The sequence below is a fragment of the Elephas maximus genome, chromosome 22 (genome assembly GCF_024166365.1).
Source record: "Elephas maximus indicus isolate mEleMax1 chromosome 22, mEleMax1 primary haplotype, whole genome shotgun sequence".
NCBI lineage: Eukaryota > Metazoa > Chordata > Mammalia > Proboscidea > Elephantidae > Elephas > Elephas maximus.
The window spans coordinates 21,432,357-21,460,162 of record NC_064840.1 but is presented as its reverse complement, the minus strand read 5'-3'; the positions used below and the strand labels follow the sequence as shown (position 1 = coordinate 21,460,162).

At 43.2% G+C, this 27,806-nt stretch overlaps 1 protein-coding gene across 1 annotated transcript in view; it reads right to left on the bottom strand.

The window, feature by feature from the left end:
- Nucleotides 1-4,127: 4,127 nt before the first annotated feature.
- The window catches only part of CRKL (CRK like proto-oncogene, adaptor protein), a 36,226-nt gene continuing 12,547 nt past the window's right edge, over nt 4,128-27,806 (bottom strand). Inside the window, exon 3 of the mRNA XM_049865976.1 lies at nt 4,128-7,486. Coding sequence (XP_049721933.1) covers nt 7,352-7,486 — 135 coding nt within the window. The 3' untranslated portion in view covers nt 4,128-7,351. The remainder of the gene's footprint in view (nt 7,487-27,806) is intronic.

Below are 27,806 nucleotides of genomic sequence, written 5' to 3'. Positions count from 1 at the left end.
CTCCTTACACCCACCCCTCCTATCAGCGTCCCCTGATCCCCACTTCCCCAGTGTAAGGGCTCCAAGCAGGGAGGAGCATATGGTCCTTTTAAAGGTGAGAAAGAGACTGCTTCAATAGCTAACACAGGGCTGACACTATCGCCCCCTGGAGGCCAGTCTGAGGGTCGGAAGGGCTCTCCTTGGCCTTAGGGTCCTGAGGACAGAGGGAGTGAAGAGGTTAGGTTTCAGATGTGGGAGGAGGCTCTGTTTAACTGATTCCAGGAATGTTAAGGGGCTGACACAACACAGTAACACCTGATCTGAGGCCAGGTGAGTTATGGGACCAGATGGGATGGGGCTGGGGGGTGGTGCAGGCACTGGACTCTGCATCTGTGGTACCTGAGACAGGTGGGAATGGTGCCGAAGCTGCACAGTGACATGCTATGTAAGCATATGTCGGTGGTCCCCAAGTGGAGGAGCCTGGGCTGAGGCCCCATCCCTGACTCCCAGCCTTGGCCCGCCTACTGCAGCCCAGCCTCTCCCCAGCCAGGTGTCTACACAGCCTCACCACCGTGTCCCTAGGGCTCTCTGGATTCTCTGGGGTTCACAGCTCCTGCTGACTTATTAGCCCAGCCACAGCCCTCGCCAGGTTGATGGTTTGCTGCCAGTACTCTTCTGTTCCCTGGCTCTCGTGAGGGCAGGAAACTTCAGGAGTTGCTTACATAGGGTTTGGCAGAAGCTGAGGACAGACTGGCCTGGAGTTCACTGAGGAGGGGGGAAGGGCACCCAGGCAGAAGCAGCAGTGTGGACCAAGGCCAGAAGGGGGATGGCAAGTCCTGGGGATTCAGCATGTGCCAGGCCATGTGGCTTGGGCACTGGGTCTATGGAGGAAGGGCTAGCATGTCAGGGCCACGGAGGTGCTTGGCGAGGGTTTTTCATCACGTGTGCGTTTAGGAAAAAGACATACCAGCAGCCAGTCTGGTGGTGGACTGGGAGGCAGCAATGGGGGCAAGAAGGTGGGCATGGCCCCTGCAGCCCTTACTTAGACCTTCTGAGGATTCTGTCATCGGAAAATTGGAAGCCACCTCCACACCCCAGTGACAGCTGGGCTAGTATGAGCTGCCTCAGTTATAGGATACACTATAGTTCAACCATAAAAAGGTGTCTACAGAGGGTTTGTAATAACATTATATTTTCTTATTCATCATTGGTGATAGTGTAAACTGAGACAACCCCTACAGAGGGCAACTTGGCAATAGCGATTGTCACAGGTTGAATTGTGTCCCTCTAAAATATGTGCTGGAATCCTAGCCCCTATACATGTAGATGTAATCCTATTTGTGAATAAGGTTTTCTTTGTTATGTTAACAGACAATATCAGTGTAGAGTGTCCTAAACCTAATTACTTCTGAGATATAAAAAGAGCAGATTAGGAACAGACAAGGAAGCACAAATGGGAGAAAGATAGATGCCACGTGGAGATTGCCAAGGAACCCAGAACTCCGGAGACATGGAAACAGACACAAATCTTCCCCCAGAGCTGATGCTCTGAATTCAGACTTCTAGCCTCCTAGACTGTGAGAAAATAAATTTGTTCTTTAAAGCCACCCACTTGTGGTATTTCTGTTACAGCAGCACTAAGAAGCTAACACAGCTTATCAAAATTTCAAATGTCTTTGGTCCAGCAATCCCACTCTGAGCAACTGTCCTAAAAGCACATCTGACATGTGTGAGATGCCACCTTATTCATCAAAGCACAGTTTGTGACAGCGTTAAGACTGGAAAGGGCGTACATGCCCATAACAGGAGGTGCTTAAATGACCGTCCATCCAGGTTGCGGAAAGATGAAAAAGCAATCTCCAAAATAGACGAAAGGGAATAAAGCAAGGTGTAGAGCAGTACGTAGTCTATGCTTTTGTGCAGAGAAATAAAGGAAAAAATTTAAGGATTTACACCTGTATTTGCTTAAGTTACAGAGTAACTCTGGAAAATAAACTGCAAACAGCACGACTCTGGGCAACAGTATGGAGTGGCTCGGACAGAGTGGGAGGGAGACCTTCCACGCTATCTGCTCTTCTAAATATATCAAAAGATGCAGGACCTGTTGAAGGGTCCTGGTGAACTCAGGGAGGCTGCAAACCGCTGTTCCCATAGGGCTGGCCCAGGGCCTGGACTTCCTCTGGTGGCTCAACTCCCCTCTGCCCAGGGCCCTCCTCCGACTAGTAGCCGCCCTCGAGGCACCGCCCGCCGGGCCCACTTACCACCCCTTCCCCTCCACCCCCCGCACTTGACTACCAGGCAGTTCTGGTGCTATTTTTCGCTTCCCCATCCCCAGGGCCCTGGCGGGCGGGCGGGGATTGTCGCTTTGGCTCCCATGCAATGACATGCCATGGGGGGAGTTTCACCCCCGGCCCCCTTAACCCGGGCGTCAGGGAAGAGCTGAGCCCTTCCTGGGGTCGGAGGCGGCAGGAGCCCCCGAGTCCCCGTCGAGCCCGCGGGGGCGAGGACAGACGCTGTGACTTCGGCCTCGGAGGTGCCCAGTGTGAAGAGCCTGAGGAGGAACACGGGGCGGGGCGTACCCCCAGCAGGTGGTTGCGAGGACTGGCCGGCCCGGCGAGGCGCGGTGAAGGTCCCGACGGGACGGCGCACGAGATCCCAACAGGGACGACTTTGCTCTCACCACGGGCAGAGGGCCACCCCAGGCCCTCGCCGGGGGTCGCAGGCATGAAGGGCTGCGTCTTAGAAGCTGGAGGGCGTCCACAGATCTGAGTTCAGTTATGAGAACAGGACTGCGTAGCGACAGGCCACCCACAGGGAAGGCGGCGGAAGGCCTCCTGCCCCGTCACCGCGCCTCCCAGGGAGGGAGCCTCCCTGACCCGCCCGGCTCCACAGCGCCCTCACCGTCCAGGCCCCCTTCTAGAGGACGAGCCAGGGCGTCGGTGTGCACACGGCACCTGTCACGCACCTGTCACTAGTTTGACAAGAACGACGGGACGGGAGGTGTTCTCCGGAAAAGGCCCGCGCTAGAAGCCAGGCCAGCACTACTGATGACCTGGCAGGGAGGCAGGGCGAAGGGCGGCTCCACCAAATGGGGTTACATTTCCAGGGGTTTCCAAACTCTGCCCAGCATTGCTGATGGAAACTTAACCTTTCAAAATGACAGGTATTCTTCAAAGGCATCTCTGGGGACATTTTTTTCCCAGAATGACCTGATACAGTTTTTTACTTCCATCCAAGTGTTCTCTCAAATTCAGGAGAACCCTGAAAACTCGTTTCCTGTGGTTTACCACAAGAAAATCTGGACCTCTCAACACACAGGTGTGGAGCATAAAAGTGGAATCAGAGATGCAATGTGCTGAGAGCTGGAGATTGTGGAGGGAAAGGGCTCTGGACGAAGAGTGTCAATGTGAGGCCTCAGCAGGCCCCCCGGTACCTTCTTCTCAACCGATACCAGTTGAAGGTCCTCCAGAGTTCAACAGGAGAGCTGTATACAGACTCAATCTGAAAAAGATTAAGAAAGCTGGGCAGATACCATACCATAACCTGAGATGAAGGCTGCTCACTTTCCGTGACTTGCTTGAAACCATTCAACTCGTTAGCTCGTGCCAAACATTTAACAGAAGACTTCAGATATTGGAGCCTAGAAGAAGGAAAACAACCCAAGTTCTCCCTGGCGGTGCAAAGTGTGGGAATTACTGCCTCATCCTCAGGCCCCAGAAGGCTGAGGCTGAGACAGCAGCCTCCATGCTCCGGGGCTAGGAACCAGCTGCTCTTTCTTCTGTGGGGAGGCCAAGTGTGGTCCTCTGGGTGCCTGACTGGGGGAAGGGTCCATGCAAAATCCCAGTATATTTTGTTACCAGCAGTGGCAAGGCTGGGCCTCAGACCACCACTCTCGAAGAAGCACCAGCTGTCCCACGATGGCCCAATGCTTGGAAGAGTCTGGAGGCTGGTGGAGGCTGAGTGCCTCCACACAGCACCGAGGAGACACTGAAACACCAAAGCCGCCGCCACCGCCGGCTGATGCAAGTTTTATTGAGACAATGTACAAACAGGCCATGGAAAACAAGGGTTTTGATGCTGGGACCAGTAACGCAAAATGGAATACAAAAATAAAAAGGCACTAACCCGTTAAGAAAAGACACTCGATGTATTCTAAGAATATAAGTCATTTAATACTGTTAATTTTATAGCACAAAATAAAACAAGCTATGATCCCCAAAAATAATTTCAACAGCTTAACACAGAAAATATTATTGCCTGAAGTTTATGATTTTTAAGTTACAGGTCAAAAGAGTTTTGTGGTGGTGGTGGTGGTGGTGTTGTTTGAAAACACAGTGAAGACCGTCTCAGAAGCAAGGCCACTGTTCCTCCTGCAGAGACAACGATCCTGTCCCAGAGAACCGTCCTCTTACTCCAACAGAATACACAGCCAGCTCAGTGTCCACACTGACAGCAGTTACCAGGGACACAGTTCTCCAGTCCCAGAGGGTGGACGTTGAGGCAGAGCTCAGTGGTGCCCACAGAAAGCATTAGTCTTAGAGGTCCTGTGTTAAAACAATCGAGAATTCACTCATTTTAAGAGGTTAATGAACACAATATTAAAGGATTAAATTATAGACACCTGGCACAAAAACACATCATCCCTTTTCAAAAACATGTTCATATTCCTCTGAGCAAACACGACAAGGGTGGTGGCCAACGCCTTGGGCCGCCTTGTCTGTAAACAGCTGTGTAGGAAGTACAGCGCGGTGCTGGGTACTTGAGCTCCAAAGGACGGCCGCTGGCTTTCCTGCCTGTCAGCTTTCCAGCACAGAAGGGGTCTAGTCTGGGAGACCCAAGTCGGCAAGTGGCAGCCACTCAGTAGGTCCTCCTCTGGGTTATGATGCCATCTAGTGGAACCATGCAGCTCAGAAGTGACCAGGAAGACTCCCATGTGAGGGGTCTTTCCTGGGGTAAACGAGTTTTGATTCAAACTGTCAATGCCCTTTAGTACATAATTTCTTTCCCAAGTAAAAATTCAGAGTGACAGTCAATTTTACAGCCAAATACTTTCTACCTTAAATGTCACACAGTAGAGCAGAGCAAGTAGCATCATGAACAGTCATAAAAGGGAAACCCCCTGGATGGAGGCAGCTCCTGTGGGTCAGATTCGTGTTGCTTTGTGAAGCACAGATGGTTCCAAGACAGGTGGGGGATCTGGCTACAATGCTAAGGCAGTGATGCCACTTTTCATGTTTAGTGTGAAAAAGAACATCTCTTGGCCTGATTAAAAACTGACACAGTTCCAAGTCCAAACCTACTACTTTTGGCACTTATCTTGAGAGTTCAGAACTCTGATTTTGAGCTGAGTCTCCTGGGTAGTCCTGGAAACATTCTCATGGGCTGAGCTGACTCACTTCAGGACTGACCCTAGGCTTATAGGGGGTTTGACTCAGAAGGTGGGCCTTGTAGACATGGCCGAAAGGAAAACCTGCTTTCCAAAGTGGCTACGCATATTTTGCGTGCTGAGCCAACTTCAGTGTCAAAATCAAAATATGTCAAGCCCCTCAGCTCAATTTGGCTTAAAAAAGCCTGAGGGTTTCTGCCCTCTTTGAACAAGGCAACACATTCCACCTTCTACTGAACTCCCCACTCAGACGAAGATGCTGACAAGGGCAGGGTTGAACCCGTTCAATGGCTACAGGGCGAGCACGGTTCTTGTGTGGGGATTCAGGTTGTGCTGAGCTCAGAGCAAGCTGAGCTCAGAAGGAGAAGTGTCACAGACAGGCACCATCAGAGCAGGAGGTGGCCACAGTTCTCACTGGGCAGGAAAGGCTGATAAGCACTTTCCAGGAAATCTACAGCCAAGGTGATATTTTTTAAACTTATCATTAATTTAGTGAGAGGAACATTCCCAAAATTCTTTAATGTGACCCAATGGAATACTGATTTAAAGAGAAATTGAAAAATGGTTGTTTGGTGATTCTATCACCAGAATATGCTCTACACCTCAAGAGTCCAGTAACAGGGCCATGGCTACAGCAGATGCTCAGTAAACGGTACTAAGCTCCTCCTTGGGTTGCTGGTACATTTCTCGGTCTGTCTCACTGTGTGAGCTGATGCTTGCCTTCGCCAGTATCCAGAAGCCGGAGCAGACTGGACTGCACAGAGGTTCCAGAATCTTAGTCCGCTTTGGGTAGTACATGAGGGCGTTACCACACGTTTGTACATGCTGGCCTGTATGAGCAGGCCTCTTTAAGCCAACAAGGCGATGCTTTACACCAAATTGGTAAATAGTTAATGGTTCGCTCTAGACACCAAAACATTCAACATCAAACTCATTGACCGATTTCCAGAGCTTGCTTTTCCTTGCTCACGAGCAACGTGGACATGGACTACAGAACCAAGATCAGCAGCACTACCTTCTCTGGCAGCCTGGGCCTGGCAGGGAGAACCAGATCTCAGGGAGCTGAACTTAATGCAATGATTCTTTGAATAACCTCACTTCTTAAAGAAATGTTTAAGTCCCACACCTTAAAAGAACGCATTCACTGGAAAGCTGGATAGAAAACTCCTCTGTCACTGGCAAACAAGGTAAGCAAAGGTTTCCCAATCACCCCCCAATCTGACGATTTTGGGGAAAATGAAATCCAAGAGCCTGTCCACACACGTTGGCATGCCATGACTACTGATTATTGTTTGTTTTGTCTGCTATTTGGCAAAACAAGGTACTACTGACAACTCCAAGACAATGACGGCCCCGCTTCAGGGCCATTCTCTTCATACTCCTTTAGTTACGGCAGCTTCACTCCAGAAGCCCAGAGGCACGTCGTTCCGTGTGATATCGCAAAAACCCAACCTGCTACTTATAAGCCTGTTCAGAACACACAAGTCTAATCAATTAGTCTTCCAAAACCAAACCAAACCAAAAGAAAAGCCAGATTTGGACAGTTTAGGACAAAATTCTCTCTTCTTTAAGGTTCACTTCCTCTGTTCTCCAGAGGAAAAAGAATATGGCAGCTGAGCCCCTGGTTTGTGGAATAGCCTCAAACTTCCCGATGAACACTACAGCCATTGGTCTCAGTAAAAACCGGGTAGTGATGAGAAGTAAGACCCTTTCCTCATTAACGTCTCTCCACTTCTGTGCTTCCACCAGGATTTCCAGTTTATGATCCAAAAAAACTCTAAAATCGGCTACTTGTTGACAATACAACTATGATACAATTGCCAGAAGGCAGCCTGCTGTGTGCATTCCAAATGTGTGTGAGACGCCCGTCTGCAGAGAGCAGGTGTTGGGATGCAGTGGCACTTGCCCATGAGAGAGAATGCGTTCCCACTTCAAAGGAGACTATGACAGGCAGAACATGAAGCAGCAGGTATGGGGCAGCAGCAATCACTCATTTTCATCCGGGTTTTGAGGGTCAATGATTTTGACGTGCGTAAAGGGAAAAAGCCCTTTACGCCCATTCACCTCGCCTTCCCACTGGCCGTTTATATTCATCCTTGTGACTTTCACAATGTCACCAACCTGCAAGGATGGGGAAAGAGGACAGTTAGCATTTTCTCTGCAAACTGAAGAAAGTTTACATTACATCACAAGTACTGTCCTATCCAAAGGACCTAGAAACTCTTTCAAGGCCCATCCGTTTTTTTTTAGTGCTCACACTTAAAGCCACGTTTGATGAAGACACAAGGTGCCGCTAGTGGGCCCACTGCACTTTGCCTCAGCCAGTGAGAGGCACACATCAGGAGGAAACGTAACTCTGAGCACACAGCAGCCCTTTTTTTTTTCTTTTTTAAATTAGCTACTAACCTTAACAAGAGAGAAGGGACACTTGACTCCTGTGGATGATTAAAGTCACACAAAAAGGTGTATTTAGAAAAAAACCTGTCTCTGCCCAAACCTACATGGGATGGAACTGCTGTCATCGAGACCTCCCGCAAGCAGCATGACATCTCCGGCTGCCTGTTCTCTCTGCTCTGTGGTAAGTCACTGCGGGAAGGAAGGTCAACTCTCTGAGTGTCTACTTAAAACTGCAGGGTGGGAGAAATTCTATGCACTGTTATAGAGGACAGGCACCCACTAGGGCTGGTCTGCTCATCAACGGCAGACAAATCTAGGCAAGTATTTCATTTTGGAAATAGTTGCCAAATTGTTCTGCAGACCACAGAGCTCTAGGGGGGTGCATTACGGGTCCAACAAATGTCTAACTGGGGCTTCACTTTTTAAATTTTATTTTATAAAGCTGTAACAAAAAGCACATTCAAATACATTGTAGCTACTGACATATTAACGTGTGCAACCCTACAGGACAGAGTAGAACTGCCCCATAGGACTTCCAAGGAGCGGCTGATGGAATCCAACTGCCCATCTTTTGATTAGCGACTGAACATTTAACCACTGCACCACCAGGGCTCCAGAGCCATCCTAGTGGGTGGGAAGTGGTAACTCACTGGATTTGCACTTCCCTACTGACTAATGAAGTACCCCTGGTGGCCCAAAGGTAAGTGGTTCAAACTCACCCAGTAGCTACTTGGGAGAAAGACTTGGTAATTTAGAAAACCCTACGGGGCAGTTCCATCCTGTCACATGGGTGTCCTATGAGTTGAAAATCACCTTGACAGCACCTAACAACAACACTAATTAAAGGATCTGAGAATCTTTTCATTTGGTTATTCGTCATTTATTTTTACACCTTCTTTGGAGAAATGTCTGTTCAAAGCCTTTGCCCATTTTTTGATTGTCTTTTTGTTGTTGAGTTGTAGGAGTTCTTTATATATTCTGGATTTTAAACTCTTACCAGGTACATAGTTACCAAAATTACTAGTATTTTCTCCTATTATTTAGATTGTCCCTTTACTTTCTCAGTAAAGCCCTTTGATGCACAAAAGTTTTTAATCTTGATGAAGTCCAACTAAAATATTTGGTCTTTTGTTGCTCATGCTTTCAGTGTCATACCTAAGAATCCACTGTAGAAAAATAGGTCCTTAGAGTTAGTTACTGAAGAAACTATTCTTTCCTCAATGAATGGACTTAGCGCCCTTTTCAAAAAACAACTGACCATGGATACGTGGGTTCATTTCTGGATTCTCCATTCTATCTCATTGGTCTATTATTGTTACACCAGTGCTGGATTGTTTTGATTATTTTAGCTTTATAGTATGTTTTGAAGTTGCAAGATGAATCTTCCAAGTTTCTTCTTTTTTAAGATTGCTTTTAGCTATTATGGGTTCTTTGCAATTCCATATAAATTTGAGGACTGGTTTTTCATTTCTGCAAAGGCTGTTGAAATTTTGGTAGGGATTGTGTTGAATCTATAGACTGCTTTGGGTAGTACTGACATCTTATCAACACTGTCTTTCAATTCATGAATGGTGAGGTATCTTTCCATTTATTTAGGTCTTCTTTAATCTTCTTTCAGCAATATTTTCAGTGTATATGTCTTTCACCTCTCTGGTTAAATTTATTCCTAGGTGTTTTACACTTTTACATACTATTAAAAATGGAATTGTTTGATTTCCTTTTCAGATTGCTCACTGCCGGTGTACAAAAACCCAAATGATTTCTGAGTGCTGGCCTTGTACACTGCCAATGTGCTGAATTCATTTGTTAGCTCTAGTAGCTTTGTTATGGATCCTTTGGGGTTTACTATATATAGGATTATGTCATTTGCAAAGAGGGATATTATTACTTCTTCTCGCCCAATTTGGATACCTTTAATTCTTTTTCTTGCTTAAATGCTCTAGCATGGACTTCCAGAACAATGCTGAGTAGCAGGGGGTGAGAGCAGGCATCCTCGTCTTGTTGCTGATCTTAGGGGAAACTCTCAGTCTTTTTCCATTGAACATGATATTAGCTGTAGGCTTCTCAGAGGAACCCTGGTGGCACAGTGGTTCAGTGCTCAGCTGCTAGCCAAAAAGTCAGCAGTTCGAACTCACTAACTGCTCTGTAGGAAAAAGATGTGGCAGCCTGCTTCCGTAAGGATCACAGCCATGGAAACCCTATGAAGCAGTTTTACTCTGTCCTGCAGGATTCCCAACGAGTCAGAAATGACTAGCCAGCAATGGGTTTTTGGTTTAGTGGAGTTTTCATAAATGCCCTTTATTAGACTGAGCAATTTCCCTACTATTCCTAGTTTGTCGAGTTTTTTTTTTTTTTTTTAATGAAAGGTGTTGGATTTTGTCAAATGCCTTTTCTGCATTGATTGAACTCATCACGTGGTTCTCTTTCCTTCATTCTATTAATATATTACACTGATTGGTTCTCTAATGTTGAACCACCCTTTATTCCCACTTGGTTATGGTGCTGGATTCAGTTTGCTAGTACTTTGTTGAGGATTTTTGTGTCTATATTCAGAGGAGATATTGGCCTGTAGTTTTCTTTTTTTGTCATGTCTTTGTCTGGCTTTGGTTATCAAGGTAGTGTTGGCTTCATAAAATGAGTTGGGAAATGTTCCCTCCTCTATTTTTTGGAATAGGAAGGATTAGAGTCAACTCTTCTTTAAATATTTGGGAGAATTTTCCAGTGAAGCCATCTGGTCCAGGACACTTTTTTTGGTGGTTTTGATTACTGATTCAATCTCTTCACTTGTTATGGGTGTGTTTGCATCTTTCTTTTTTGAGTCAGTTTAGCAGTCTACCTAAAGGTTTGTTGATTTTATCGATCTTTTCAAACAGCCAACCTCTGGCTTTGCTAATTCTCTGTATTGTTTTTCCATTCCCTATTTCATTTTTCTCTACACTGATTTTTATTTCCTTCCATTTAGTAGCTTTGGGATTAGTTTACTTTTCTTTTTCTAGTTCAAGTTGTAAAGTAATTTATTTCAGATCTTTCTCCTATTTTAATGTAGGTATTTACTGCTATAAATTTCCCACTGAGCACTGCCTTTGTTGCATTCCCTAAGTTTTGGTAAGTTGTACTTTCATTTTCATTCAATGCTAAGTATCTCCTGATTTCTTCCTTGATCTACCGGTTATTTAAAGTTCACATATTTGTGTATTTATCAGTTTTTCTTTTATATTAAATTCTAATTTCATCCCATTGTGGATACATTATCACTGTTGATCTGTGCCAACCTTCTGTACAGCAGACCGGATAACAGAACCAGAGGCTGGTGACCTCCCCAAGTCAGCAGGGATACAAAACCTGACAGCATCCCCGTCCCTGGCTGTCTATGTACCTGTCATTCCATGCGGCGCAAAAGGGGCCCACATGCCTTTAGGATGGCTCGACTTTCCTTTTCTGGGGTTCTTCTCACCACACTGCCTTCTGCCCCTAACATCCTGTCTTTGTAACTTCCCCTCCTGTAAATGCAGACTGGCTGCCCTGAGTTTTTTCTGTAAGATCTAACCCTCAGTTTTTTAATGTTATTATTTTAGTCTCTCACTGAGATGTGTAAGTCCCAACCATATCAAACTACCTGTAATTCCCAAAACTTACAGAGAAATAAGGATGCTAAGTTTACGCTGAAAACAGTACTATTAACAAATGGAATCTCTTACCTTGTGGAAACTGGTTTATATCACCAAATGATAATGGAAAAAAACTTAATCTGGTGAGGCTGCCTGGTTAGAATGCAATATATAAATTCAATGGTATCTTTTTTTGCTTAAGTTCCCAGTCTTATTTCTGGCCTCAAACTCCTTTATTCTGGAGACCTACCAAGTCAACTCAACTGTAGGATGGTTTGTAAAGAGTTATTACAGTAATTAAGAATTAATTAGATCTTACATAAAAGAGGCTCTAGGACAAAAATAAAAATAAATACTTAGTATTCCTATTTTTATAGCCAGCTACTAGTCGACGGCACTGGGGTTCTAGATACGTATACAAGAGAAATGTGTAAAAAGTCAACTGCATGCCTTTATGAATTATTATAGCTAATTATTCTCAAATTTAAGTCACAGGCTCAACTAAAACACTTAAGCTGGTTGAACAACTATAATTTGAAGGCTAACTGAAAATTCTATTTTTGAGACTTGTATTAAAAATTAAGTTATAATCACAATAGATAAAAGGTAGAAACAACCCAAGTGTCCATCAACAGATGAATGGATAAACAAAATGTGGTATATCCATACAATGGAATATTTTTCAGCCATAAAGAGAAATGAAGTTCCAATACACACTACAACACGGATAAACTTGGAGTACATGCTGAGTGAAATGAGTTAAGACAGAAAAGGACAAATACTGTATAAACCTACTTATATGAAATATCTAGAATAGGTACACGCATAGAACACCAAAGCATGAGAGGTTACCAGGAGCTGGGGGGAGGGAGGAAGAGGGGGTTATTGTTGAGAAAGTACTAAGTTTTGCTAATAGTCGACATGACCATGGTCTCATCTACCCTGAAACCAGAAAAACTAGATGGTGCCCAGCTACCACTATCAACCATTCTGATCAGGGCCACAATAGGCGAATTCTGATAGAATAGGAGAGAAATGTGGAACAGAATCCAAATCCTTAAAAAATTTCAGACTTACTGGACCAGCTGAGACTAAAGGACTCCCTGAGACTATCACCCTGAGAGATACCTTAAACCCTAAACTAAAATTATCCCTTAAGGCCAACTGTCAGCTAAATAACAGACTGGCTCATAAAATAAAGAATAACACCTGTGAGTAATAAGCTTCTTTAAGAAAAATCTATACGAGACCAATGGTCAAAAATTACTCTTAGTGAAAATGAGAAGGTAAGGTGGCAGGGAAACGAGAGTACTGGAAATGGTACAACCAGAACAACAATATATTGTGAGAAAAACAACCAATATCACTGAATAATTTGTGTATAAACTGTTAAATGGGAACCTAATTTGCTGTGTAAACTTTCACCTCAAACACAATAAAATATTAACAACAACAAAAAAAAGTATTAAGTTTCTGTTTGGGGTGATAAAACTTTCATAGCACAACATGTTGACTGCAATTAAGGTCACTGATTGTACACTGAAAAATGGTTAAAATGGCCAACCTATTTTTTTATTGTACATATATTTTTAACCACAATAAAATCTTAAAGATTGTTACAACACACTTCAGTGGAAGAAAATTACAACTGAAAAGACATACTTACTCTGGTTCTGCCTTAAAAGGAAATAAAAACTCAGTGGAGATAATAAATGGATTTAATATGAGAATTATGTTTTGAAATATTTGGTACATACTAAAGACTCCTATGTACTTCTGTTGTACACAGGGTCACTATGAGTCAGAACTGACTCAGCCGCACCTAACAACAACTGAAGATTTCTAAGACAAACGTCTTAAGATCAGTGACTGCAATCTCCGTTTCTTCAAAGGACAATCTTTTTTGAGGATGGAAGAGAAATGTCTAATTCCTAACTGGGATAACCAAGTATCCAAGAGCTGAACAGACAGCTTCAGAAGGCCATGGATGAACCATGAATGGCTTTTGATAATTATGAAAAAATTCATATTCTTTCAAATGGACCAAACACTTAGTTTTATAATTTATATATTTTCTTACCTTACAGAAGTTATGTAACAGGGAAACTTTTAAACTGTGACCACACTTCCGTTTAAAGATATTTTTAGGATCTAGATACAAGGAAAATTCTACTGTGAATGAGAGCCTTGAGTTATAGGACAGACTAGACAATCACGTAACTGGGAAGCTAAAGTCTATAGAAACTTGGAATCATGATTTGTGTCCACGATCTGATAATCTTATCCTCTTAAAAAAAAATATTATTTAAAAATAAGTTATTATTACTAGTTGCTGTCAAGCTGATTCCAACTCATGGTGACCCCATGTGGGTAGGGTAAAACTGCTCCATAGGGTTTTCAAAGCTGTGACCTTCAGGAAGCAGATCGTCAGGACTGTTTTCTGAGGGACCTCTTGGTGGGTTCAAACCATCGACCTTACGATTAGTAGTAGGGCATTTAACTGTTTGTGCCAGCCAGCGACTCTGACCTAACCCCAGCCTTTTCTCCCACCCCTGGTAACCACCATAAATTTTTAGTTCCTATGTATTTGCTTATTTTATATAAGTGGGACCACAAAGTATTTGTTCTCTTTTGTCTGACTTATTTCACTCAACATGTTTTCAAGGATCCGCCTTGTTGTAGCATGCATCAGGACTTCATTTCTCTTTATGGCTGAGAAATATTTCATTATATGTATATACCACATTTTGTTTATCCATTCTTCTGCTGATGGACATTTCCACTGTTCCCACATTTTGGCTACTGTGAAAAGTGCTGCAATAAACACTGAGGTACAGGTTTCTATTTTGAGTTCCTGCTTTCACTTCTTCTAGGTACCTAGGATTGGGATTGCTAGATCATATGATAGTTCAGCTTTTTGAGGAACCACCCAACTTTTCCACAGTGGCTGTATCATCTTACATGTGCACCAGCAATGGATGAAGTTTCCAGTTTCTCCACAACCTCGCCAACACCTGTTGTTTTTAGTTTTTTTTTTGATCACTACCATTCTAATTAATGGGGTGAGATGGTATTTAATTGCGGTTTTGATTTCCATCTTCCTAAGATCTGTGGGTGGCATAAATGGTTCAGTGCTTGACTACTACCGAAAAGGCTGGTGGTTTGAACCCACCCGGAGGCACCCAGAAAGAGAGGCCTGGTAATCCACTTCCAAAAGGTCACAACCTTGAAAACCCTATGGAGTAGTTCTACTCTGCACACACGGGGTCACCATGAGTCTGAAGTGACTCAAGAGCAACCAACAACAATGGCTAACGACTTTGAGCATCTTTTCATGTGTTTGTTGGCCATCTGAATATCCTCTTACATTAAATGCCTGTTAAAGTTCTCTGACCATTTATGGATTAAGTTGTTTGTTTGTTTTATAATATACACAGCAAAACACAGACCAATTCAACAGTTTCTACGTGTACAATTCAGTGACACTGATTACATTCTTCAAGTTGTGCAACAATCTGAACTTTACTTTTCTGAGTTGCTCCTCCTCCATTAACATAAACTCACTGCCCCCTAAGGTTCCTATCTTTGAATTGATGTCACTTGGATCCCATATAGGTAGTTCTTAAAAGAGCATAATGCTCAAGGCAAACATTCTTTGCTAGTTAAGCTAAACTATCATTTGGTTTTAAGATAACTTCAGGGGATATTTCTTGGTTTAATGCTCATGGGCACCTCTAGGGACCAAGCACTTCTTCTATCTCTAAGGGTTTATTGGGAAGCTGCTGCACCATTAAGGAACCCTGGTAGCACAGTGGTTAAAGGGCTCAGCTGCTAACCAAAAGGTCTGTGGTTCAAACCCACCAGCCACTCCACAGGAGAAAGATGTGGCCGTCTGCTTCTGTAAACATTTACCACAGCCTTGGAGATCCTATGCGGCAGTTCTACTCTGCCCTGTCGGGTGTTTGTGAGTTGGAATCGACTAGATAGCAGTGATTGTTTTGCTACATCAACAGTGCCCGGTGCTAAAAGGCAGGAGCCTTTGTAACTATTCGAGACAAAAGGAACGGGTGTGTGCCACAACTTATTGTTTTTCCAGAATATTGTATGAGGGATCTGAATTTCTGGTAGGAAAAACAGAAATTTTGAAAATTTTTGTTACATATATGTACCAATAGACTTTGGTGGGCACTCTGGGTATAATTAGTGGTATTTCATATATACCACTAAACACTCAGGATAAGCTTGTGGGAGTGGCAAAAAACAAACAAACAAAAACTCATACTATCTACTGAAAATTCAGACACTCAGTGATTCAGTATGCTTCCATTAATGAAAATACATGGTATCAACAAAAAATTCAAAGCAGAAAATAGTTGGAGCACAAAAGGGTTAAGGTTTAAAGATCATCTCAGGACAAAGTTTCAGGGGTTCATCTGGCCACCACGGCTCCAGAAAGTCTAGAGTCCATGAGAATCTAAACTGCATATTTTCTCTTCTGATCAGGACTCTTGAATCTTTGACCAAATGTTCAGTAATGGTAGCCGGACACCAGCCAGTCCTTCTGGTCTCATGGCAAGGGCAGCAGTTATTCGTGGAGGCAATTAGCCACACATTCCATTTCTTCCTGACTCTCCTCTTCCTCTGTTGCTCCAGGCAAATAGAGACCAACTGTTGTACCTTAGATGGCCACTTGTAAGCCTTTAAGACCCCAAGTACTACACAACAAACTAGAAGGTAGAACAGAAGCACTAAACCAGTTATTAGGCCAATTAACTGGGATATTCCATGAAACCATGACCCTTAAAGCTCCAAATCAAGAAACCAAATCCCACAGGTGTTTGGTTACACATAAGCAGCCTCAGCAGCTACTCTTTTTTTCTTTTGTCATTATTGATACACATATTACACAGCTTTTGCCAATTCCACTTTCTACAGGTGTACAACTTATTGACAGCATTTACAATAATCGGCTGTATATCCCTACCCTTAATCAATGTGATTTTTCCATCACCGTTAACCCTCTCCTTTCCACCCCTGGTAACTACTAATAACTTTGCCCTCTATATATTTGCCTTTTCATATAAGTGAGGTCATACAATATTTGTCCTTTTGTGGTGGACTTATTCCACTCAGCGTAATATCTTCAAGCTCCATCCATATTGTAGCATGTATCAAAATTTCCTTTCTTCTGTTGGCTAAGTAGTATTCCACTACATATGTGGTATACACAGTATACCACATTTTGTTTATCCATTCATCTGCTGATGAGCATTTAGGTTGTTTCCACTTTTTGGCTACTGTCAATAGTGCTGCAATGAACATTGGTGTACAGGTTTCTGTATGTGTCTCTGCTTCCAAGTCTTTCCAGTATATACCAAGGAATGGAGTTGCTGGGTCATACAGTACTTCTATGTTTAGTTTTCTGAGGAACCACCACACTCTTTACCACAATGGCTGTACCATTTTGCATTCCCATCAACAATGGGAAAGGGTTCCAATTTCCCCACATCCTCACCAATAACTTTATTTTGTTTTTTACCTCAGCCATCCTAGTAAGAGTGAAATGGTATCTCATTGTGGTTTTGATTTGTATCATCCTTCTGATGGCTAATGACACCGAACATTTTTTCATGTGTTTGGTGGCCATCTGAATGTCCTCTTCGGTGAAATGTCTACTTGAGTCCATTGTCCATTTTATGATCGGGTTGTCTTTTTAAGTTGCAAAAGTATTTTGCTTATCTTGTATATGAGACCCTTTATTGGATACATGGTTCCCAAACTTTTCTCCCAACCTGTACCATATTTTTATGCAAATAATATATGCACACCTTCTATGTTTGTTTGCCAACCATGCCGTCCCTCCTTGCGAGGTTTTTTTGTCAAGCACGCTATGCTAATTTTTTTTACAGCAACATGTAAAAAAAATTGGCATAGTGGTGCTTATGAAAATACCTTGTGAGGGAAGAGTGCAGTTGGCAAACAAACGTAGAAGGCACGTATTATATGCATATAAATACAGCAGTTCGTCTTTTCACTTTGTTGAGTCTTTTGAGAAACAAACGTATTCATTTGTTTATGAGGTCTCATTTATCTATTTTGTCTTTTGCTGCTCATGCTTTTGTTGTCATATCTGACAGCCCATTGTTAAAAACTAGGTCCCACAGCTTTGTCCTTATATGTTCTTCTAAGAATTCTACGGTTTTAGTTTATACATTTAAGTCCTTGATACATTTTGCATTGGTTTTTGTGTATGATGTTAGGCCTGGATCCTGATTTATTCTTCTGCATGCGGAAATCCAATTTTCCCGGTACCATTTATTTTTTTCAAAAGTAGACTGCTAGGTCCTTCTTCCTAATCTGTCTTAGTCTGGAAGTTCCACTTGAAACCTGTCCATCACGGGTGACCCTGCTGGTATTTGAATGCCTGTGGCATAGCTTCTCGCATCAGAGCAACATGCAAGCCACTACAGTATGACAAACTGACAGACGAGTGGTGAATTTATTTAAGAGACTCTTCTTTCCCCACTGAATGAACTTAGCTCCCTTGTTGCAAATCTGCTGACCATAAATGTATGGATTTATTTCTGGACTTTCAATTCTACTTCATTGTTCTATATATTTATTATTACATCAGGACCTGACTGTTTTAATTACTGTGGCTTCATAGTATGTTTTGAAATTTTGAAGTTTGAGTCCTCCTACTTTATAACCACATTTTGTTTATCCATTCATCTGCTGATGGACATTTAGGTTGTTTCCATCTTTTGTCTACTGTGAACAGTGCTGCAATGAACACTGGTGTACAAGTTCATTTTACACAGTCTTCAAGATTGCTTTAGATACCTGCCTTTCCATATAAATTTGAGGATTGCCTTTTCCATTCCTGCAGAGAAGGCTGTTGGAATTTTGATGGGGACTGCACCGCATTTATAGATTGCTTTGGGTAGTACTGACATCTTAACTATATTATGCCTTCCAGTCTATGAACATGGGATGTCCTTCCATTTATTTAGATCTTCTTTGATTTCTTTTAGTAATGTTTTATAGTTTACTCTGTACAAGTCTTTCACCTTCTTGGTTGAATTTACTCCTATGTGCTTTAATCTTTTAGATGCTATTGTAAATGGTAATGTTCTCTTAACTTTTCAGCTTGCTCACTGCTGATATATAGAAACCCAACTGATTCTTGCATGTTGACTTTGTACCCTGCTACTTTGTTGAACTCATTTATTAGTTCTAATAGCTTTTTCTGTGGATTCTTTGGAATTTTCTACGTATAGAATCATGCCATCTGTGGAACAGGATAGTTTTACTTTCTCCTTCCTGATTTGGATAGTTTTTTAACCCAGCCTAATTGCTCTGGCTAGGACTTCCAGAATGATGTTGAATAGTAGTGGTCCAAGTGTGCATCCCTGTCTTTTCCTTATCTTAATGGGAAAGCTCTCAGTCTTTCTTCAATTGAATATGTTAGGTGTGAGTTCTTCATAAATGCTCTGTGTTATACGGAGGAATTTGTCTTCTATTTCTATCTTGTTGAGTGTTTTTATCATGAAAGGGTGCTGAATTTTGTCAAATGCCTTTTCTGCACTGATTGAGAGGATTGTGTAGTCCTGTTTTGTTCTATTCATGTGGTGTGTTACATTGATTCATTTCCTAATGTGGAATCCCCTGCATTCCTGGGATAAATCCTACTTGATCATGGTGGATAATCCTTTCAATGTTTTTTGATTGGTAGTATTTTGCTGAGCATTTTCCTCATTTCTTTTTTACCTAAGAAAATGGGTTGCCTCTGTCTCTATTTTTAAAATAGGAAAGAAAAACTCATGGAAAGAGAACTACTGATACCATTCCAAACTAACTTCTGTGCGTTGTTAATAATCACAAACACTTATAACTCTGTGTTATAGGGTAGAACGCTGGCTGAAGGGTATCTGGGCAGTCTATAACTAGGCCAGCTCTCATAGCTATATCTGATTCTGAAACTATAACAAGCTGTTTAAAAAAAAAAAAAAGGCTAAGGCAAGAAGGGCTGAGACTCTGAATCAAACAAATGCAGCTAAGCTGTTTAAGGCTGATGCGAGCTGTTGATTGATGCCGGAGATTAATGGCTTCTCCTTGAGATGACAGTTTTTATTTGCCTCACTCATTTGATGCCCTGGAGAAAATACTTTGGAATTTTGTCTTTTTATCCATGCCTCTCTATCCTCAATTGAACTTCAGGCCCTGGAGCGCATGCATTTGGCCTGAAGTCTGTAGCCTTCATCTGCCTTAGCTGATGTTTGATAAATGTGGAAGAGAACAAAACCTAGCCGCAGGCAGCCCCCCTCTCCTACATTTTTTCTGGCAAGTTCATCCTCTTTCCTGGGGGCTATGAACATGTTCTCACCTCCTACTAACTGCACCCACTGTCAGTTACCCTAGCCTCTCACAATCTGGCCCTACCAGACCAGCCATCTTGCCCTGAGCCACCTTCCATCATCTATGCCACCTCAGCCCAATCATCCCAACTCCCAGTCACCCTCCTTTCCTACAGCAGACCTACCTACCACAATCTGGCTACCGCTCCCACTATTTCACCAATGACCTCCTAATCGCCCAAGCCAGCAGCCCAATTTCAGTTCTCAACCTCTGTGACTACTCTATGACTTTTGACGTCTGAGACCTCACTCTAAAGATCTTTCTCCACTGCCTCATCCCTCTCCTTTTTTGTGGTGTTTTATAAAATAATCCCATGAAGGAGGTACTTTTCCCAGCTGGAGTTTGTGAAAGCATGCCTCTGTGAGGTCAGGAGGTCCAGGGCCTTGTCCCCCATGATTCTGGCAGACACACCCAAGAAGGCTCCATTCTGTTCCTTGAAGTCACCCCCAACAGACACCACAAGACAGCACACTCTGATGTAGAGAACCAGTTGTACACACTTCTGCACCCCATGTTATGTCACAGGTTTTTCGTAAACTACTTTAATAGAGGTTGCAGAGTCATGAAGGAGAGAGTAGATGTTTGTTGGATACTGGCAACACAAGGTAAAGAGTAGCAGGTGGCAGAAAAACAACACTGAGTTTGCTTTAGCTGAGGAACCCTGGACCAGCAGGCAGAAGAAGGTGCAACAGCCTAGAAAGAGACGGGCTAGGCTTCTGACGACCACTTGACCATTAGTGCCCCAGTCTGGCTTAAGTCAAAACAGACCACATCATTCCTCAGGCTGTTTTCTGCCTCAGTCCAAGGCCCAAGGCCCTTTACATGGGGGCCTAAGTACCTGGCTATGGCACACAGCCTGCTGCCTACAGTTACAGGCCTGACGGTGGACCAGTTTCTTTCACAGGCTACCAAAGAGTGCTCGCTCAGGTCCAGAAACAAGCAGCTTCTCAGCCATCTTGCTACTTCTCTCATCCCTTACAATTCTGGGACAGTGTCCATTCTCTGGCTTCATAGTACAAGGACCGAGCCCAATGAAGCACTCACTTTGGAGGGCAGATCAATCTTGAAGTGGTTGAGTATCAACTCTATTCAAGGAGCAAACTAAGACTGGAAGATGTGGATGACCCCACGCACAGCTTATGCACCCTATGCGTCACATTCCTTCAGGGAGTCTTGAGGTCTCTTGTCCAGAGGGCTACTTATCAGTTAACAGTTCTTATGAAAATACGGGGATTTTATTTTAGGATGGGCCAGGGGTCAAGGGTATCACAGGCCAGTACACTGTGATGCCAGGAAGGTGGGCTGCATCCACCCCTGCAACATAGCCACCTCTGAGGCTGTCAGCAAGTAACACGAGCCTCAAATCTGACACTCCATGTAAAGCCCCTAGCTTACTCAACAGCCATTAATTACCACATACAGAAAACTGATGTCAATATAATGAGTAGGCTGGGATAAGCCTTGCCTGAACCACACAAGAGCCCTAATTTCATGGTATTCTCACCCAATTTACACGTTGAGAAACAAAATTTTTTTAAAAAATAACCTCTGATTCACAACCCAGTGAGAATATGATATGCTAGAAGGGAAAATGTTATTAAAAATATGCAAACTTTATTAGTGGCTACCAGTAGTGAGTGGGAGGGGGAAAGAGGGAGTCATTGCTTAGGAAGCAGTGAGTGTGTGTTTTTTGGGTGATGGAAAATTTGACAATGATTATTGGTGAGGGTTGAACAACATGATTAATTAACGTACCACTAAATTATACACATGTAAAGTGTAAAAAAAAATTCTAAAGGACTTTCTAAAGATTTTTACTTTTGACACGGTACTGTGATCGAGGAAAAAAGCATTTCAGGTGCAGAGTAAATCAAATTCCTAAAACTAGATGCTGTGAAGGACAACTGACACAATGTCAAAGGAGGGAAGGCAGAGGTCAGCCGTGGTGAAAGGGCAGAAGGGGCTGGCAATGACTCCTCTGGCCTTGGACAGCCACACACCAATACAGCTGGTCAACAAATCTGAAATTTTTACTTAAGGAGCGTGAGAGCTCACAGGCATGCCTTACAGCTGTGGTAAGGAGAGGAAATCACCTCTGAAATGTGAGAAGGTGACAAGGAGCAGCATCACTGCATTAGGAGCTATGGCCCTGTACAGACCTCTATGGCTGAGTTAGGTGCTTGCAGACCAACAGGCACAAACCCAAGATCAGTGGGGGTATAAACTACAGGTCATCCAGCCAGAACTGACGGACGATCCCTGGAAGATTTAAAACTACTACTAGCACTACTGAGGAGCCCTGGTGATGCAGTGGCTAAGAGCTTGGCTGCTAACCAAAAGGCTGGCAGTTCAAATCTACCAGCTGCTCCTTGGAAACCCTCCAGGGCAGTTCTACTCTGTCCTATAGAATTGCTGTGAGTCAGAACTGACTTGAAAGCAACAGGTAGCACTACTGAAATCTGCATTGGCTTTGCAGCCAATTTCATCTCAGTAATAAGCCAAAGTAGTGGTGAAGAAACTGCTAATGCGAATTTAATTCTATCCAAAGAAGCAGAAATCTGAAAACCCAGACCAGTCAGTGAAGGAAGTTGCACCCAAGCCTTAGGAGGGCCAATCCAAGAGAGTCAGAGAACAGATGTAATTCAATGATCAGGGGTTTCCAAATGGGGAGAAGACAATCCAAGAAGAAATTCCAGCAACATAAACACATATGACCTCAGTGGGAACAAAGAACAAGTACCTTATGGATGCTGGTGAGTTGACACAAAGAACTCCGAGTGTCATAAAAAGGACATGCACCAAAGATGAAAGGATGCCTGTACAGATAAGGTCAAGTGTATAAGTGCTGAACAGACACACTGACAAGCAGGACTCAGCCTAACACTGGCTAGGAGGTCTACAGGAGTCTGAGCTGCTCTTGCTGGGTTGCCTGCCATAGAGAAATCACTCCACAGGAAACTGGCTGACCTGTTATCTTGATTTTTGTCAAAACAGGGAAAACAGCAAATTCTATAAAATGTGAACAGGTGAGCTTGAAACCAAACCTGGACAAAATGCCGGCAGTGATCACCAAACACATGGTTTACAAGGATTTAGAATGGAAACCGAAGTATCTTGGAGCAGCACAGGCTCACTAAGAATAAGTCAGGCCAGATCAACCTCACTGTCCTTTTTTAGATATGACACATAAATCAGAAGAGGCTGCAGAGGAGGACTTCAGTATCAGAACCTGGATGGTGCTTGTATGAAATCTCCAGTCAACATGAAACTGAGGGCGTAATCAATATGCTAGATGACACGATTGAGATTCAGAAAGATTCAGAGAATGTGCGAATGTATGACTAAGAAAAACCAACCAGTCAACTAACCAAACAAACACCCAAAAACACCTCAAGAGAGACAACTATAGGGCTGAACACTTAGATCCAAAAATTGGGATAGGCTTCCTATATACTAGCAATGAATACCTAGAATTTTTAACTAAAAACACATAATTTCACCAAGGCACAATTGGTCTCTATTTGCCTGGAGCAACAGAGGAAGGAGGAGAGTCAGGGATAGGAGGAGGGTATGGAATGTGTGGCTAACTGCCTTCATAAATGACTGCCTCCTCTGCCATGAGGCCAGGAGAACTGGATGGTACCCGGCTGCCACATTTTGAACTTTTGATCAAAGAGCCTATAGAAGAATCCTCATCAAAAAGGGGAAAAAGCAAAACAGAACTTCAAAAGCTCATGGACTCCAGACTTGCTGGAGCCATGGAGGCTGGATGAACCCTTGGAAACTATCGCCCTGAGATAATCTTTAAACCTTAAACCAAAAATATCCCCTGAAGTCTTTTTAAAACCAAAAAACAGTTTAGCAAGTAATATCTGCCTTTAGCATTATACTTTTTAAAGAACTGTCTATATGGGATCTAAGTGATAACATCAACTCAAAAGATTTGCAAAAAAGGAAGCTTAGCGGGCAAATTCAGGGAGGGGACCGATTGTGGTTTATGTTTCTTCCTAGTGGAAAGCTAGAATGCAAGGAACTTCTCAACTACCTGAGCCACCAAATGTGGCATGAACTGCCACATGAGACTGCATGTTTCAGAAGTTTCACAAGGGCAGAGACCTTTGTTTTGTTTACTGCTGTATCCCAAGCTTCTGGAATAGTTACCTGCCACATAATAAGCACTCATTAAACCTTTGCTGAAGGAATGAATGTTTTTGGAGATGTCCAAATTGAGAATGGATAGCCAAACAACCTAGACACTGCAGAAAGCTATCTGCATTGGGAAGATGGCTCGACTAACTGATCTAAGGTATCATTACAACTTGTCTTTCTCCTCGATTTGTATCAATTCCACCCCAAAATGCTTTATGCGTCCCATCTGCAGTCTGAGGAATTGTTATTCTTCCTCCACAGTATCTTTGAAACTGACTCTGATTCCCGCAGACTTACCCCACCAAAATGACACCAACTGTTTTCTTAACTCATACCATGGAGGAATGCTCAACTGAAGCTCCACTGGATACACGTTTCCATACAGCAAATACGCATGGCTGTGTACACCCACGATTAAGTACAATTCAGATGGTGTTAAGAAATTTCCTCCCCTTCTTTTCTAGTCAGGAACGTGTACCAGTATAGAAGTGAGTGAGAATGTTATTACAGGGAGAATGAAGAACATGCCCTAAATTATTTAAAAATAAAATTTTAAAAAAGGTAAATTTTCTGCAAACTTCAGAACCTCCAGCACTTGTGAGAAGCCAGCTGGTTCCATGTCTCAAACGGAGGCAACAAGAAAACTGTTGCCTCAGCTTAGCCCTTTTGTGAGATGGTGACAGCCCACACCCCCTGCTGTCTTTTGCCACTTTTGCCCAACATGCCCAGTGCTCTCATCTAACTGCAGCTACTCAGGGGTGTTAGTCTCGTTCACCCAATCTCTTTCCTCTGACAGCAATGCCTTCCCCTACTTTACTCACCTAACTTCTGTTCAATCTTCAAAACTCTCAGTTTAAGGGTCACCTCCTCCCAGAAGCCTTCCCTGACCCACATTACCCACCCACTCTCCCATTTCTAACTCCCCATTCCACTTTCTCAGCACTTACCACAACTATTTTTTTTTTTTCCCCACTAGATAACTCCTTGGTGGCAGGACTCTACAAGGCACCCCACAGGGTGCTTACATCAATGGATGATTAATGAACAAACAGCAACTCTCAGAGCCAGGCTGCCTTTCAGGTTAGATTCAGAGAATCAAAGTTACTTGCCCAAGATTGTACCAGTAAAAGCCAGGACTTGCATACAGGCCCATGATCTTTCCCTAATCACACTCCCCATCTCTACCGTGTCAGAGAATACAACTGTGACCACATGTGCTTTATAACAACAATATCACCCTTGCTCCAAACATTCCCTTCTGGTCAAGGACCTACTTTTGAAAAGGGCTACTTTGTCTCCCTGAACCTGAGAACGGTCTTGTAGGGTACAACCTGCTTCCCACGGCCCTCCTAGCCCTACTACGCCCAGGGCACCAGGAGCCCAGAAGAGCTCTGCTGTTCTCAAGATGCAAGGACATCCACCATGAGTCACAACCCATGGGTACCAAGGGTTCCCCCTTCAATCAGATTCCATGATCAACTCACTTCTTAGAGGTGAGCAAGAGAAAAATGGCTAAACACAGACCTGTTTTAAGCTCTTCACTTGCAGGGATGTCCTTTAGACAATCAGGTTTTACAGAAAAGAAAACTTGTCTAATAATTTCAAGGAATGAAGTTCACCTGAGCCATCATTGTTCTATGTAATACTATCAAGGGGCTTCATTACTGGCACAATTTGTCCTACTTGTCTCACTGTTTCTCATTTTAATTATAACACTTTATCCTGGTAACCTAATTGCAATCGTCTCAAGAGAAAGAGTTGTTTTTAACAAGATTGGACAGGCACCATTATTCTAATACTTTTAGAAGATAATATATTCAGACATATGGATTATTTATACTTATCCTATAGTCGAAAGCCCGTCTACACAAACAGAATGAGAAATTCTAGTAAGTGGAACTGGGCACAGGTCTACTTCTTGGGTCTCATTTACAGTGTGAAGCACCAAACAAAGCCTCTGATGAGGTTCAGACAGCTGGGTTAGTGTCACGATGAGACTCAGGTGTGGTGCCCTCTGGGGTCTAAGAAACTGAGAGAGCTGTATAATGGCCAAGTAACTGGCCTCTCTCGATCACCCCCCATACCCCTCAGTCACCCCTCTACAGGAACTGATGTTCCTCTCTACGACCCTCTGTGCATGCTCCAGGGACCACACAGCAGACAGGGATTTCTAAAACACACATCAGCGAGCCAGGGGTCCACTTTCAACCCCAGCTCAGATGAAAACTCCATTCCTGACATCCTGACTGGGAGCCTCAACCCCCAAGGTTCTCACCATAGTTCTCACTAAGGCAGGCCAACAACCAGTTGCCTAACACATGTAGGTCATACCAACTCTACGATTCCTAGCTCTCCCCTAGGCAGAGATGAGAGATGTAAAAATACTTCAAAAGGCTGAAACCACTATATAAACTGGAGGGTGCTGAGAGCCCAGAGCACCTCAAGTTATTTTAAAGCACTGAGGTGTGGGCTAGGCTAGACGTGTCCAGCTGTGCAGGAGCAGGTTTATGAAGGGGTAAGAAGGCTGGAAAGCTGGCTCAGCTAAGACTCTATCTGCAGGGCAGCTTCCTCTGGTTCCATTCCTGTTCTTCCACTGGGGCATATAAAAGCACTGGGTCCTTCCCAGCCACAAGCCTCAGGTACTCTGTGCTTACAGCCAACACGAGAGGGAAAAGCAATTACGGACTCTGAAATAAACCTTCAGGTGATAATTCACTCAGGTGGTTAATCCCAGCCTAAAGAAAACTGAAGACGACCAATGGAAAAATACACATAAAATAAATTACGACAAACTTTTATCTGTGGACAGGCTATCTTGTAGGTTAAATTTTACTTTTTTAAACCAACAGCCTGGATCACGTCATCCTTCTGGGATGCACCTGGGCTGTCTTGCAACCATCCCCAACTTTAATCTTGGGGTGAAGACACACAGAACAGTCACTAACTCAGGCTTAGTTTCTCTAATACATAGGCAACTTGATTTACTAAGAAAGAGTATTCAGCTGTAATCATGTACAATACTTAACAGTTTATGGTTTACAAAGCATTTTCACAAATATCATTTGATCTTCACAGCAGCCTGTGACGATGGCATAATAGAGCTACTTTCATTTTACAGGTAAAGGCAGAGAGGCTCAAAGGTGAAGAGATTTTCCTCAGGTGAAACAAGAAATGATTCTGGCAGCAAATCCCATGTCCTGACACAGTAATACTCAGGGCCCATCTCACTGTAGACATTTTATACCTCAGTAAATGTTAGTTAAAAAAAGAAAGGGTATGGACCCATTCTTCTAAAAATCAGAATTAAAAAAAAAAAAAAAACTGTCTTTTTTTAATTCCTTCTCTCCTCAGGTCCTCACCACCATGGAGTTTATCATATATGGTCACTCTGCAAATGTCTCACCAAACATCTACACAATTTTATTACCAACAGGCTTACCAACAGCAATCTTCAGGACTGGTTTGTATTTCAGCAAGCCACGGTAATATGCTAACCTTTTTTTTTTTTTTTTGCAACAATCTCTCTTCTTTTTAAGTGAGTTAATGTTTAGTAGAAGAAAATGATTTGGGGATTAAAATGTCCAAGTTCTATTTCATGCTACTGTAATGTATACAACCTCTAATAAGCAAGGTCTGAGATACTTTAAACCTATTCCTCTGCTAGCTGAAGAGACACATTTAGTATTTCTCTTCAACTGGTCACGATGTTAGAAATATGAAACTGTACGAGTGGCTATGTGTCTGAATGCTGGTTTCTCCTCTAGGTCCTGTATCTTTCTTAACCATTTTCTTTTCTTGCTGGAAGAAAACCAACTATTGTGAGACTAAATCTGTGAGACCCTGGGAGAAGAGCACAGGCCATGAGTTTG